General features: G+C 54.7%; 1 protein-coding gene across 1 annotated transcript; it reads right to left on the reverse strand.

Moving 5' to 3' along the window:
• Nucleotides 1-3,824: 3,824 nt before the first annotated feature.
• PIANP (PILR alpha associated neural protein) lies at nucleotides 3,825-10,904 on the reverse strand. The gene is made up of 6 exons (XM_049772096.1): nucleotides 10,668-10,904; nucleotides 8,443-8,510; nucleotides 7,667-8,178; nucleotides 6,489-6,570; nucleotides 4,634-4,855; nucleotides 3,825-4,445 (listed from the first exon to the last, which is right to left on the reverse strand). The coding sequence occupies exons 2-6, from the start codon at nucleotides 8,463-8,465 to the stop codon at nucleotides 4,424-4,426; spliced, it is 861 nt and encodes a 286-aa protein (XP_049628053.1). The 5' UTR covers nucleotides 8,466-8,510; nucleotides 10,668-10,904; the 3' UTR covers nucleotides 3,825-4,423.
• Nucleotides 10,905-16,098: the final 5,194 nt, after the last annotated feature.

A 16,098-nucleotide genomic window follows, 5' to 3' on the forward strand; every position in this document is an offset into this window, starting at 1 on the left:
CCCACCAGGGGAGTAGACAAAAACAAACAAGGTATCTTGAAAAATCGGAGCAATAGCACATCAGGTAAAGCATTCGCCTTGTACACTTAGCACCTAATTGTACACCTAATTGCTGACCTAGGTTCAATTCCCAGCATCCCCTGTGCCTGCCAAGAGTAATTTCTGAGCATAGAGCCAGGAGTAACATCTAAGTGCCACTAAATATGCCCCCCACCGCCAAAAAAAAAAAAAAAAAAGTATCTTGAGACTAGAGGGATAAAAAGGATAAAGCACTTGCCTTGCATAGAGCAAAATTTGATTTGATCTTGAGCACCTTCTAAGAATCATCAGGAATGAGGAGTGCTTAGACACAGAATCAGGAGTAGCCCCTAAACACCACTGGGTTTCTTGTGGCTCTGTTTTCAGGAATTACTCCTGGTAGTGCTCTAGGGACCATATGGGATGCCAGGGATTGAACCCAGGTCAGCTATGTGCAAGGCAAATGCCCTACCCACTGTACTATATCTCTCCAGACCCTTTTCGTTTTTTGTTTTTTTTGTTTTGTTTTGTTTTGGTTTTGGTTTTTTGGGCCACACCCGGCGTTGCTCAGCGGTGACTCCTGGCTATATGCTCAGAAATAGCTCCTGGCAGGCATGGGGGACCATATGGGACATTGGGATTCGAACCAACCACCTTTGGTCCTGGATCGGCTGCTTGTAAGGCAAGCGCCGCTGTGCTAACCCTCTGGGCCCCCCTTTTCGTTTTTTAATTTTTTTTTAACCACTTCTTAGGGCTCTCAGCCAAATTTGCTTTCATTAAGTAACAATTGGCTAAGCTGAAGTTCTGGTGGAATCAAGCTGTCCCACTGTATAGGTCAGACACGACCAAGAGATACCCACCTGGAGCCTGAGCAATAGCACAGTGGAGAGGGCACTTGCCACGTACATACTCAGATCCAGGTTTGATCCCTGGCATCCCATATGGTCTCGAGTCTCACCAGGAATGATTCCTGAGCACAGAGCTAGGAATAACCCCAACACTGCCTTTGTGGGCTGCGGGAGAGATGTGAGAGCAATATCATCACTTCAGTGAGGATGCTCTGCTCATCCCTCACCCAGTTACCCTTCAGTGGCTCCCGGCCTCCTCCGCGTCTCCCTGCTGTCTTCTGGGCTCCAGCCTTGGATGGAAGTTTGAAGTGCTTTGAACTGGAGAAAAGTGTGAGGGAGAGAAATGTGTACCCCCAGGGGAAGACGGCTGTTAATTTTAGCCTGGCTCGCTCCTTCCATCCTGAATCACTCCACACCCCACACCCAGAGCTCTGCTTGGGAGCACCCCTCCTCCTCAGGGCTTCCCCCTTCCTGGGATGGTTTCAGCCACACCGGTGAATGTTCCAGAAAAAGGCTGGGCAGTGGTGTCCCCAGCACCAGGGGAGTGAAGAGCACAGAGATGGCAGGAGATGCAGGTTTGGTCTGGCTCTGGCTGTGATTGTGCCACTGTGGCCTCCTCTTGAGGACCTCCAAGGTCCCCTGGTCCTCATGTGAAGCCCTCAGAAGAGAACTGGGAAGGGGTGTGGAGCTGCTATCCACTGTCTCCCAACTCGAGCAGCTCAGGGCACCACCACTAAGGGCGAGCGGGCCAGTTCACAGAGGACTCAGACACAAGGGCATGGCTTTGCTCTCCTCTGCCACCTGACTTTCCAGCAGGACGGAGGGCATCTGGGGAGAGGGAAGCGATGAGGACTTCCAGTGTCTTGCTGGTGTCTTTTAATGTATTTAAATTTAGAGGCACAGCAGTCTAATCAGGGAATAATTAATTCCCTCTTCATTAGGGGCCTTCATGTGTGCCTCCTGCATATGGATGAGCTGTGGGGTCACACTGTCCCCTGGAGACAAGGCGGCAGTGCAAAGTGATGGGGTGCAGCCAGCTCCCCTGGCCCCTCTCCTGGCACCACCACCCCCCACAAGCCATCCCTGCCCCATCTGTCCCTCACTGCCCCAGCCAGCCCCTCTCCTTCACCCTCAAGTTCCATCCACCCTGCCCGGCTCCCTTCTCCCTTATGGCTCTGCACTAGGGATCACGAATCCCTGTGCCCACTCCCGCTGTGTGGAGCCCCCCTCCCCTAAGATTGTCTGCCTGATTCCTTTGCTCCAGGTGCTTCCTCACCCCGGGATGCTGCGACACTGCTTCTCCGCCACCATTGATCTCTCATGTGAGGAGTCTGACACCCCAAGTGTACCTGCCGCCCCCTTCGGGCACCTCACTCGCTGTGCCGGGGACACAGCCACACTGGCTCCCTCGGTGACTCTTCCCCCACCCACACCTGTCATCCACACTTCCTGACACGTGTACGCTGCTGCTCTGAACTGCAAGGACAAACACCCACCAGACCAGGCCCCCAGATTGGCCCGTTGCTGTCCAGGTTCCTCCCCTCCTTGGGAGCAAGCAGGGACCCTGAGGGGGTGGGAAAGAAATAGATGGTTCCCATGGCAACAGAGCCATGAGCAGAGGGGCTCTGAGGAGGCTGAAGCCCAGCTAGATAGAGTTGGGGGGCTCAGGAATGATGGATCCCAGTCTGAGTTCCTTCCCCCTGACACATACCCCTTGATTCTACCAGCAGAGAGCCAGCAACGTGGGGGCAGTTAATGAGAGCAAACGGCAGGGTGGCCCAGTTTTGGGGGTGCAGCTGAAGGTGGGGGACGGAAGGGTACTAGCAAGGCTGCCTTGCTCTCCATTGCTCCTGTGCCTCTTCTTTCCCCTTCACCTGCCTCTGTCTCCTCAGCATGCCCCACTCCCTTCCTTCTCCAGTGGCCGCCATGGCCTGGCCTTCTGGAATTTCCCCATTTTCTCCGTCTGCTATTTTGACCCTTCAGCACCAAGTAGAGCGAGCGGACAGGCCTCGCTTGCACTATCTCTTGCTCCAGCCGCTGCTCTTGGTCAGGACTGTGCCCTTCAGTTCCTCCAGCCTTCTTCTCTCTTGCATTCAGTCCCCAGAGCCCAAGACCCCTACACACACACACACACACACACACACACACACACACACACACACACACACACACGACCCCTACACACACACACACATACACTGCCACCCCAGCTCAGAACAGGCTTGGGGGGCTGGCGTGGTGGTGCTAGAGGTAAGGTGCCTGCCTTGCCTGCGCTAGCGTAGGACGGACCGAGGTTCAATCCCCTGGTGTCCCATATGGTCCCCCAAGAAGCCAGGAGTGGTTTCTGAGTGCATAGCCAGGAGTAACCCCTGAGTGTTACCGGGTGTGGCCCGAAAAATAAACCCCCCCAAAAAAAGAAAAAGAACAGGCTTGGGACAGGAAACAATGGCCACTCTTCCCCCCTCCAACCCAATTCCCCTCTTTTTCTCTCTCTGGGTGGCCTAGGACGACTCTTCCTCCACAGAACTGGGTATCTTGCAAAGGCTTTATTTGAAAAGTTTGAAACTTACATCCCACAAGAATTCAAGATTATCACCACAAGAAGAGAGAATACAAAAATATATATCACAGCATAGGAGCCAGGTGAGAGGAAGGAGGAAGGAAGCGGCAGGGAGGGGCAGGGGGAAGAGAGGAGGGAGGGAGGGTAGGGCCCCCCCAGGAGGGGGGATGTGGAGGCAGCGCTCTGATGGCCTTGAACCAGCTGAGTCCAGTCCCCAGCAGCCTAAGTGGAGTTAAGGGGGGGGGGGGTCCTTAAGGGAGGCGGGAAAGTAGGGGGACTGGCTCAGGGGTTCCGAATTCCAGAGAGTGACACACACAGACAGCCTGGACAGAGGAGACTGACAGGGGGAGGAGAGGGCAAAGGGGAGCCCCTTTCTCATGTAGTGCAGCAGGCTACTCCCCAACACCAGTAGTAGGGGGAGGGAGGTGGGGCTTTGGGGCCTCACTACCCTCCATTCCCACAGGGGAGCCCTCAGGGTAATGACAGCGCCCCTGAAATGGGATGTGGTGGGGGGAGACAGGAAACAGGCCAGGGGATGGGCCAATGATGGGGGAACTGGAAGACCCCCCCCCAGCTCGCCTCCCACCCACCTCTGGGAGCCGCATGCAGGGGCCACGGAAGCTGGATGAGGGGGTGTTCATGAGCCACATGAGCACGACACGTGACACCAGGACAAAGGGGAAGGATGGCGGCCCTGGGGACCCCTACCCCCGTGGGATGTGCTGTGGACAGGATGCAGGCGACCTCAGGTCATGGCCAGAGGGGTGCGATGGCCTGGAGTGTGCAAGGCTTGAATGTGCAGGGGGGGGGCAGAGCCACAGAGGTGAGGCTGCCAGAAGGGGAGGGATAAGATGGCCAGGGTGGCCAGTGGGTGTGGGGAGACACAGGATGATCAGTCATCCCTGCTCCCACAGCTGCTCCACCCTCTGTGGGACAGGTGGCTGTGCTGCCCCCCTTTGGCCTCCTGCTTGGCAGCACCCCAACTTTGAGAGGGGTGTCACAGGTTCACCAGGGGAATCCTGAAGGGATGAGGGAAAGGGCAGTTAAGGAGACGGGGTCCCAGCTAAGCCTGTTCGCTCCACGAACAGAGGAGGGTCCCTGCCCCCCAAGAGGAGACCCCACGGCCTGTCTCCCCCCCCAGCAAAGAGCATCCCCCAAGCACAGCCCCCCCAATACTGCCCTCCCAGCCCTTGACCCCAGCCCTCACCGGTTCAACTGGAAGGCTGGCGCCCCCTTGGGCTGCGGTAGCCCAGGCCGGGATCCACCTCGGGGCTCCTCGTGGTCAGGGGTAGGGGTGGGTGAGTCCCCAAAGGCCCCCAGCACAGTGACCCCCGCGGGGGACAGGTCTGTGAGCGGCTGCTGGCTCTCCTCCTGCCTCAGGGCTCCCTGCTGTCCTGAGGGCCTGCGCCGCTTCTGACTGCGGTCCCAGCTGGGGTGCAGGAAGGAAGCAAGAAAGGGCGCTCAGATCCCCCCAGAAGCACCCCATCCATCCAGGGCCTGCAGTGCCACTCTCACACATGCACCCATCCTGCCCCATCCGACTCCAGTAAAACTGGCCCTGAAGGAAGGCATATCCCCAATCTCTGTGTTCTTGAGGGATCAGAAAACCCCTTTAACAACTACTTCTTGCACCCCACGGGCTAGAAAGCACCGATTTAGGGCTGGAGAGAGGACTGTAGTTAGGGCACCTGAGGGCTGTGCAACTGACTGGAGTTCGATCCCGGGTTCAATCCCCAGGACCTGTGGTCCCCAAACCCTAATCCTGCAAGGAGTGATCCCTAAACACAGGGCCAGATGTAAGTCTGGCACGGTAGGGATGGGAGGTGCAGCCCCAAAACAAAGCAAACAAACCTAAAACCCAAAAAGCACAGGCCTAAACCAGTAGCATTTGGGGCCTGAGAGTTCAAAAGGTTCTGCATGTTCTACATGCAAGAGGCCCGGGTTTGAGTACCCCACCCTTAACCGATATTATATGAGTGTCCCTGCCTCCCACTACCACCAGGAACAATCCTCAGGCACTGAGCTGGAAGTAACCCCTGAGACCTGCCAGTGGGGGCCCTAAAAATCAAAGTAATAAAAATAAATTTTAAGGAGCCGTAGTGAAAACACAGCAGGTAGGGCGTTTGCTTTGCATGAGGCTGACCCAGGTTCAATCTCTTGCATCACATATGATCCTCTGAGCCTGCCAGGAATGATTTCGGAGCACAGAGCCAGAAGTAACCCCTGAGCACCACCAGGTTTGACTCAAAACAACAAACAAACAAAAATATTTAAGATCTGATGGTCGGGGCCTGAGAGATAGTACAGCAGTAGGGTGTTTGCCTTGCATGTGGCCAACCTGGGAGGGACCTGGTTTATTTCCCAGCATCCCCGATGGTCCCCCAACCTGCTGGGGGCAATTTCTGAGTGCAGAAGCCAGGAGTAGCCCCTGATAGCTGCTGGGTGTGGCCCCAAAACCAACCAACCAACCAATCAATCTATAAAGTTTAAAAAAAAAAGATCTGATGGTCTTCAACTACTGGCTCACAGACTGCTGGTAGAAAAAAAAAAAGTCAAAACCCTCCAGGTCTGATCCAGACCCACAGAATGAATAGCTAATCTCCCCCCACCCCATAGATACTGCCCTCTGCCCCAGAACTGTCCCCTTCCTGGTTGGGTCCAAAGGAGCCATTTCTCTCCTCAGCAGGCACCCAGAAAAGGTTAGCTCCAGTTCACAGTGAGCTAACGACCCGCATCCCTGGGCCTAAGGATCCTCTCAGGAAAGTGTGAAAGACCAAGTGACCTGTTATTAAATGCCTGTACAGAAAGCTCCAAATCTTCCCCCCAGTTCCCCCAGCAGCTCTTAGCAGGGGGAAGCCACAGACTATGGGTCTATTTTCTCAATCTTGGGAAAACACAGAACCTCAAAATCCTCAACTCTCCAGGCACCCCCTAGCACTCCGGGAAGAAATTTGCCTTGAACTAGTCACTTCCAGAACTGCTGCCTTTGCTCTTTCACCCCTTCTGTGCCTCTACACTCTCCCCCCCCCCCACATCCAGTCCCCACCCCAGCACCCCCTTACCAGAACTTGAAGATAATGCCAGTGGCTACCAGTACGATGATGATGGAGATGGTAATAGTGACATACAGCTGGGGGTCCACACCTGGGGTGATGGGGAGAAAGTCTTAGGAGAGGCTGAGTAGGAGAAGTCAAGGGGACTGGGGTGAGATCAGGCTGAGGTTTCCGGAAGTGCCAGCAATGCCCTCTGGCCCCACAGTGCCTGACTATTCCTGTAGCTCTGCAGCTTACGGCTCCTCTGGTTCTTAGTACTGCAGATTGTCCTGCCAAATCATCCCAACCCCGGATCAGTGGTTTTCTCCTAGAAAGCAGGCGTTGTGGTGATAGTGACACCATGTGGGACCAGGAATGGAACCCAGTTCTTCTGCATACAAGGCCTGCACTCCAGCTTGCTGAGCCCTCTCTCCTGGCCTCTGCAACTAGGTGATGAAGAAGGAACCCTTCCTTCTCTCTGCCCAGAATCCTGAGGGTGGCAAAGTCTATCTCTGTTCTGGAGGTGAGGCCCGGGGTCAGAGTTATGTCTATTTTGTTTTGGTTTTGCGTTACACCCAGTGGCACTCAGGGTTACTCCTGCTCTATGCTCAGAGATCGCTCCTGGCAGGCTCGGGGGACCATATGGGATGCTGGGGATAGAACCCAGCTTCGTCCCAGGTCATCCATGTGCAAGGCAAGCACTCTTCCCCTGTGCCAGGAGTCCTCAAACTTTTTAAACAGGGGGCCAGTTCACTGTCCCTCAGACCATTGGAGGGTCTGACTATATAGTAAAAACAAAACTTATGAATGAATTCTTATGCACACTGCATATATCTTATTTTGCAATGAAGAAACAAAACAGATACAAATACAATATGTGGCCCTCGGGCCATAGTTTGAGGACCACTGTGGCCTGTGCTATCTCTCAGGCCCATCAGAGCTATGTCTGAATTGCTCCTACTCCACTTTGGGGGTTCATTCCTGGCAGAAGCCAGGACCTGGAGTGGAAGCTGGTTTCTTTCCTAAGGCACACATGTGCTCGCCATCAGGATGCAAAGGACCTCAGTAGCCCTGACTGTGGAGGAGAGGCTTCAGGAGAGAAGGCTCAGAGAAAGCTGTGGAAGGAGCTTGGATGGGGAGGGGGGTACCCTTCATCTCCAACAACCATCCCACACACCCCAACCTCCCCTCCCACTTCTCCCACTCACCTTCCCCAGGGACCCCGAACAGAAAGGGCCTCAGTGTGGCAGGTGCCTCTCCGAGGATGAGCCCATCACCGTCACCTCGCATGGAGTCGGAGTTGGGGTGCGGAGTGGCCAGCCCGTGTGGGGCCGCAAAGCCATAGTCGTGGGGCAGAAAACCAGGATTCGCAGAGTTGGGGTCTCCACCATCATCTCGGGACACAGTAGGGCCCCAGACGATGGCCCAGGGGTACTGGGAGGAGGGCGGCCCTTCCTCAAAGCCCGAAGGGGTGGCAGGGGGTGCGGTGCCTGGCAGACTCTGCCTCCGCGATCTGGGGACCCGAGGGGAGCGGCTGGGTGGGGGAGCCCGCTCCCACACGCACACGTGGCGTGGGGCCGAGGGGCCTCCTCGGGCACAGGGGGGTCGGGCCGGGGTTGGGGGGGTGCGTGGGGAGGAGGAAGAGCCAAGAGTGGGCAGGGGAAGGGGTAAGAGCAAGAGCGGCCAGAGGGGGAGCAGACGGGAGAGCAGGAGCACAGGCCTGTGGGGGAAAGAGAGAAGGCAAGGGGTGAGCCCAGCCCTAATCTGGTGGGCTGACAAGAGAGTCTGGCTGCTAGCAGGCCGGGACTGCTGTTCCCCAGGCATCTCTGCCAGAGTTGAGGGGCCCTGGGCAGCCTCTGGCCTCCTTTCCCCGACTCCTAAGTGTCTTGCCCTCTGGAATGCAAGACCCATGTATGGGCCTTAGAAATAAAAGAGCTAGACCCAAGGGGGTAGCCACTGGCTCCCATGGCAGCACCCAACTTACCACATCCTGGACTCCATGTCCATAGAGAGCGTCCTCGCCTCAGTCACGTCACAAATGCTCAGCCCTTACTGTGGAAGAAAGGGGGTGGGCATCACACCCCAAGTCTGCCCTGAGCACCTCTCCAACCACACAGTCACCATTTTGCCCCATCTCCCCATTACTACGGAGGAATTTCTGCTCAGGAGCAGGCTTTTTTGAGTTTGGGGGAGTGTTCCCAGAGAGTCCCCCCACTTCAAGCCCCCTACCTGGCTGCAACTCCCCAAATCTCTATCACCACCACCACCCCCCCACTCCCAGGTCGACTCTCACTTCTGCTTCCTCCCTTCTCACTTCCTCTGCCCACAGCTCCAAGCTTTTCTTGGATCTTAAATTAGAGTCAAGAACCTTGTGATTCCTTGAGCACCTACCACGGCAAGGGAAGGAGTCTGGGAGTGGGGGGGGAGGGAGGGAAGGGCAAATCAATCAGAGAAGAAGGGGGGGCCCTACATGCACAAGGGACCACAGAGCCCCGCCTGCCCTTCCCAAAGCCCCACGTGTAGTGCCAGGTCTTGCTCTCGTGATGGGCCCCCAAGAATGTGATTGGCCCAGGAACCTTATCTCTGGAGGAGATGGAGGGATGAGGAGAGAGAGAGAGAGAGAGAGAGAGAGAGAGAGAGAGAGAGAGAGAGAGAGAGAGAGAGAGAGAGAGAGAGAGAGAGAGAGAGAGAGAGAGAGAGAGAGACACACAGACACACACACACAAAGAGAGAGGTGGGTGGCAGGAAAAACTACAGAGGAGCATCCCGCTGGCTGTTTATCTCCAGATGGGCACTGAGGGAGGTGGCAGTGGGCAGAGCCCCCACCTCCCCCAACTTTGAGGATCCCTGGGGGGCAGTGATGTGGGAGGGGCTGCAGGCTAGGGTTTGGAAAAGGAATAGTTTGTTCCTCGCAGGAGGGTGGTGAATGAGAGCCAGGCCTGAGGAAAGGAGAAACCCAAACCCAAAGGCCTATATTCTTGGATGCTTAAATCTAATCTGCACAGCCGAGTTCTTCTTGGGGGTGGGGGGTCAAATAGGGGAAGAGATGGGGAGCCACGGCGGCATGAAAGGATGAAGGTGGAGCTAGCTAGGGAAGGTGGGATTCGGAGACAAGACCGCAGGGAACCTCAAGGCCCAGTGGTCCCCACCGGCACAGAGATGGGAACTAGGGAAAAGAGATGGGGTGGGGGGGCTGGCTGGTCAGTCGAGGAATACGAGGGAGGCCAGGGCGCTGGGCTGAGATGAGATGGAGAAAAATAAAAACGGTCAGGAAGGAAGGGGAGTGGGAAAACGGTCAGGAAGGAAGGGGAGTGGGTGCGGGGGGTCCCGGGTGGGCACAGAGGCAGAAGTGGGAATGGGGCTGCGGTTGGAGAGAGGGGGGCAAGCAGGGGTGAGGCGGGATGGGCGGAGAAGGAGCAGGGCAGGAGACTGGGGGGAGAATGGCGGGGAGGAGATGGGGGGCTGCAGACGCTGGCGGCTAAGATGGAGGAGTTGAGAAGTATTTCTGGGAACCTGCGGGGAGCAGGGCAGCGGTGGGAGCCGGGGCAGAGGGAGGGAGGAGGCGTGTGGAAGCCAAGAAGCAGCGGTGCAAGGCTGGCAGGGGCGTCGATGACTCCAGGACTTACTTGCCTCTGGGGCCTTATGCATCCAGGCCCCCCCCCCAAAAAAAAACACATACACACAACATCAGCTCCAGCCCCTGCGCCCCTCTGTGCCACCCCCTCCTGGAAGCCCTGCAGTCCCCAGGCTGGCGTGCCATGCCACCTCCCATCTACTTGCTCTCCACCGACCTGTTGTGTGCGCAGAAGGAAGATGAGCTGGGTGTGGGGTGCGGGGCGGGGGACCTGGGGTTTGGGGGGGGGGGGCTCCTTGCCTCGGCCTAGCCTCTCATCCCATCCCATCCCACCCCTCCCACAGGCCCGCAAGACCCAGACAGGGATGAGGGGCGCGCGGGATGGATGCGGGGAGCAAGGAGGGAGAGCAGGGGAGAAGCGTTTTTTGGGGGGTGTCGCTGTCCGCGCAGAATGATGGGGCGCAGGGATGGGGCGCGGAGAGCGCGCGCGGGAAGGAGCGGTGGGGGGTTGCGGGCTGGATGGAGCCCAGGGGCGTCGCGGGGAGAGGCCTGGGGGGGTGGTGGGCGAGCCGTGGGAAGGGCAGGGCCCAGTTCCCACGCGTGGGGTGGGGCGCGCGGGGGTCCCCGACACTCACCTGCATGTGCCGCACGGCGCGACAGCTGCAGACGCGCGGGATTGCACGAGTCTGGGGGGTCGTGGGAGCGGGTGGGGTACGGGGCATGGTCGTGGGTGGATCGGGGGTTCGTGCGTGGGGCGCTGGAGGGGAGGAGAGGGCGGGCGCCCAGGGCGCTAGCGGGCGATGCTCGCTCGGCTCGGTTCGGCTGGGCTCGGCTCAGCTGCGTGGCCGCTGCTGCGAACGAACGAACGAACGCGGGTCTCCGCCTCTCCTCCCGCCTGTAGGCCACGCACGCTTTAACCCTCCTGCTGCCACGCCAGCAGGAGTCGAACCCAGCTCCGGCCCAGGCCCAGGTGTCGGGGTGCAGAGGGCTGGGCTTTCCCCAAGCCCGTCACTCGCAAACCACAGCCATCCCTTCCATCCCTGTCTTGTTTCTGAGATGTCTGAGTCACCTATTCTCAGTGCCCCCAACTTTTGCAGCTTTTGGTGGAGTATGGGGGTACCAGGGAAATACCTGGCACCAGCCTCGACCTCCTATTCCACCCTGGGAATAGGGTGTCCACTGCAAAATGGAACCCGAATTGTCTTTCCAATCAAATCAGGTTACTCAGCTTTTCTAGTGCTAGAAGCTATGGGAAAAAAAACCCAAGCTCCCCCTGCTGTGACTTTCAGGGCCTTGTGGCACCAGATTCCTAGGCCTTAGTCGCCCTAGACCTGAGCTAATGTTCCTAGAGGAGAAACACCTGCCACAGGGCCTTTGCGTCTCTGTGTCACTGGCATGATCCTCACGCTTTTTCACAATGACTCATGTTTTCATAAAAATCACATCACCAGGGCCGGAGAGATAGCATAGAGGTAGGGCGTTTGCCTTTCCATGTAGAAGGACAGTGGTTCAAATCCCTGGCATCCCATATGATCCCCGAGCCTGCCAGGAGCGATTTCTGAGCGTAGAGAGCCAGGAGTAACCCCTGAGCGCTGCTGGGTGTGACCCCCCCCTCAAAAAAAATCGCATCACCATCTATTATCGCTTTCCCTGACCTCTATAAATAGTAGCCTAAGGGCTGGAAGGGAGTGGGGGGGCTTTCACCGCTCTCCCCTTATCTTCCCATCCCATCCCTTTCTGTCACACAACCCTGCAGTTTTCTGATGGCCCTTCTTTAAACCTTTACACTCTTAATTTTTTTCCTTCGCCTTTCTCTGGCTTTTCCTTCTCTGTCTTGACCTCTAATGTCAGCACTTCCTGGGGTTTAGTCCTTGGTCCTCTCTCCACAAGCTCAGTTCAGTGATGTCATCCACTCCCAGGGCTTAAATACTATGTAAATGTCAGTGAGTCCTAAATTTATATCGCGTTCCAGACTCATTTATCCAGCAGCTTCCTTGACATCTCCATTGGGTGCCTAATAGCCATGCGAAGCCAATGTGGCAAAAAAATAGATATCTTGAATTTCTCCCCACACCCATCCTTTTCTCTGCAGTGCCCCCACCCCCCAAATCCTGGGACATGTCCATTCTGAGTTGTTCAGGCTAAAAGCCCAGAAGAATTCCTTCCTCTCTTTCTCTTTTCTCACTGGCTTCGCTCTAAATCCTATTCACCAACAAGTCTTTGGTGCTCCAAATCTAAAATATATTCCTGGGGCCAGAGTAATAGCATAGTGGCCTTGTACAAGGCCAACCCAGGTTTGATCTCCGGCATCCCATATGGTCCCCTGAATTCACCAAGACTAATTTCTGAGTGCACAGCCAGGAGTAACCCCTGAAAGCCACCAGGTATGACCCCAAAACAAACATATATATATATATATATATATATATATATATATTTCTGTATATTTTGGGGGGCTGGTAGGTGCAGGTAAGCTATTTATTTGCCTTGCATGCACACGACCCTGGTTCCAGCAATACATGCCTGCTCTAGTCTCCCATCCCACCCCCAAAGCATTGCCAGGTGTAACCCAAGAAATATCCCCAGGGCACTGTAGAAATGGACAAGTCTTACCCTAAGGCAAAGTTATGTAGAAGATAGAGGATGGGGTAACTTGGCACTACCAGATATGACCCTGATGATCTCCAAGCACCAATCTCGTGGCCCTGGATATCCCTGGCAGGGAGAGAATTGTCAAGAGGGGTCCCTGAGTCTCCTGAGTATTGCTTGGAGGAGCCTTTAAAATAGTTTTCCTGACACACCACATTTCTTTTTTTTTTATTTTGTTGCTGTAATTGTTCAGGGACCACATTTAGCATTCTTTTTTGGGGAGGAGGGTGCACAGCAAACAGTACTCAGAGCTTACTCCTGATTCTGTGCTCAGAGATCTCTCCTACTGGGCGGCAAGGCAAGCACTCTACTACCCATTGTACTAGCATCAACCCCACACCCCCACCCAAGGTCACAATTAATGTTTGAAATATTCGAATTCATTCTCTGAACACCAATGTACTCAAGTCTGCTGCCCATTCCCATGCTCTGCTCAATCCCATTTTCCCTCTGGCCATTCAGTTGTTTCATCAATAGATTCCATTGTCTTTCCAATTCCTCATTCTCAGCATTATCCTCATGTTTTGTTGTTGTTTTGGGGGCCACACCCAATGATGCTCAGGGGTTATGCCTGGCAGTGCTCAAGAGAACCATATGGGATGCCTGGGATCAGAACTCTCAGCCATGTGCAAAGCAAACACCCTACCCACTGTGTTTTTATGCTTTTATCTCTGGCTCCAACCGAATTATCTACTGTTTGTTTATTTTTGCTCTCTCTCTCTCTCGCTCTCTCTCTCTCTCTCTCTCTCTCTCTCTCTCTCTCTCTCTCTCTCTCTCTCTCTCTCTCTCTCTCTCTCTCTCTCCCTCTCTCTGTCTCTCACCAAAATATCATTTGTCTTGGGCCAGATCGATATAGTACAATGGGGAGGGTGTTTGCTTTGCAGTGGGGTTCATCTCCCAGCATCCCACATGCCCCCCCCCTCCAGCACCTCCAGGAGTCATTCCTGAGCTCAGAGCCAAGAGTACTGCTGGATATGTCCCCAAAACAAAACAGAACAAAAATGTCATTTGTCTTGTTCACAGAGCTTTCCCATAGCACTTGCCCGTTGGGTAATGAATGACTCCGTGTTGTCACACATTGAGGGCTCAGTGAACTTCCCCTGGGACACCCCCCCCAACTCAGTCCTGCCCAGGGTTTGACCCTCCTCGTGCTTCTCCTCTGCTCCCCACCTGCCTTCTCTCCCTCTCTGCTTGCCCTCCCTGCTCTGGCCGGTGCCCAGACTTTTGGCTCTGCCTGGGTGCACACCAGCTCCATAACTCGCCCTTCATGCCCCCCCCCCCTTTGTTATTACTGTCATTAGTTTGGCACTCCTGCCTGCCTCCCTTAAAGAAGCCCACTGCTCTGCCTGCATCTGCAGCGGCTGACTTTCCTGCTGCGGAGTCCCTGACAGCAAAGTGAGGTCAGAACTCCTGGCTGGCACTGTCCTTGCCAGTCTCCCAGTGGCAGCATAAGGTTGGGATGCCTCGGGCAGGAACTAATCAGTTGCGTCTAGATCACCGGTGCCTGGATTTCAGCCAGGGTGCTAAATGTTGAGGACAGGAGGTAAAGGGGACTCCTTGGGCAAATGTGTCCTAGAGTGTCTTGTCCTAAATACTGGGCATCACTCACAGTTATTAGTAATTGGCCATTAGGGGCTGGAGAGATACCATGGAGGTAAGGCATTTGTCTTGCATGCAGAAAGATGGTGGTTTGAATCCCGGCATCCCATATGGTCCCCGGATCCTGCCAGGAGCAATTTCTGAGCATAGGCCAGGAGTAACCCCTGAGTGGCATCGAGTGTGACCCAAAAAAAAAAACCCAAAAAATAATTGGCCATTATTTCTGGCGATCAGTTTGGGGAGAGGACTGCTAAGCAGCACTAGGAAGTCTGGGGGATCCTTGGTTCAGTGCAAGGGTTTGAGCCATGCTGGGGGCCTTTCAGGGCCATAGCCAGTGAGGCTCAGGGGAACATTTGGTGGCAGGAATAAAACTTGGATGTGGTATTTGCTCAGGTTGAACCCTAACCATTGCACTATCTCCTAGCCTGCTTGTGGTCTCTTTAATTTCATGGTGTGTTTATTTTTTTTTCTTCCATTTCTTGCATTCAGTGGGTGATTTTTTTTAACCACATCTGGCAGTGCCAGGGCTTACTCCTGGCTTTGTGCTCTGAAATCACTCATGGGGTGCTAGGATTGAACCCGGTTCAACCAAATGCAAGACAAGTGTCTTCATCCCTGTATTATTTATCTCTTCAGGACTCCTGTGGTCATTTTTGGGGGGTGGGGCACAGCCAGTCATGCTCAGGGGTTACACCTGACTCTGCTCTCAGAAATCAGTGCTGCTGGGCTTGGGGGTCTGTTAATGGAACATGTAGTGGAGCTATTGCTTCAAAATGAGGGTCTGATGTTACACAGGCCTGGAAGCAAACGTTGACGCAGGAAATATCCACAGTGAAGAGGTACAAGAATGGGTTCAGGAAATCCAGTGCTCAAGCAAGGAATTCAACCACCCAAGTTTTCTGCTCCTACAATGGAAGGAACTCAGCTCAGTGGAAGAAGACCGAAGAATGAGTCTCTGCCTTCCTTCCTCAGACCCCTACTTTTATTGGCAAGATTCAGGTCCCACCCTAGGGTGGGAGAAGAATACCAAGTAAGGAATAATCCAATATTACTATTAAAGTACAATTATTTATTAGGGTAGGATCAGTAACCCAACCTGGGTCCATATGGAATGCCAGAGATTGAACATGGGTCTGTCCCGGGTCACTTGCATCCAAGGCAAACGCCCCACCACTGTGCTATCACTCTGACCACTGCCCCACCTCTTGTGGTCTAATTCATTTTTTTTTTTTACTTTGTGGGGGCTCACCTAGAAGTACTTAGTCTACTCCCCTTGCAGTGCTTAAGGAGTGCCTCCCAATGATACTGGGAGGAATATAAAGTGCTGATCATCAAGCCTGTTAGGCTCTTGGGGCAAACCTTGTGCTCCCACTGTGAGCTGTTTCTCCAAACCTTCCCCACCCCTTTTCTTTGGTCCGGCAGCGCTCAGGGGTTACTCCTGGATCTATGCTCAGAAATAGCTCCTGGCAGGCTTGGGGGATCCTATGGGATGCCAGGGATCTAATCTGGGTCTGTCCTGGGTCAGACGTATGCAAGGCAAATAAATTACCCATATGTTGTCACTCTGACCCCTCAGCCCCTATTTATTCTAGTCTTGACCCAGGCATTCTTTTTGGGTTTTGTTGTTGTTGTTGTTGCTTGTTTATTTGTTTGTTGTTGCTTTTTGCCACACTCAGCAGTACTCAGGCCTGTTCCTGGCTTTATTGACTAGGGATCATTCTTGGTGGGCTTGGGAAACCATATGTGCCACCAAAATTGACTCCAGCCACATGCAGGGTAAGAAACATCCTGCTAACTCTCTACCCCTCTCAGACATCC

Source organism: Suncus etruscus, chromosome 4 (assembly GCF_024139225.1).
Source record: "Suncus etruscus isolate mSunEtr1 chromosome 4, mSunEtr1.pri.cur, whole genome shotgun sequence".
In the NCBI taxonomy this organism is placed as follows: Eukaryota; Metazoa; Chordata; class Mammalia; order Eulipotyphla; family Soricidae; genus Suncus; species Suncus etruscus.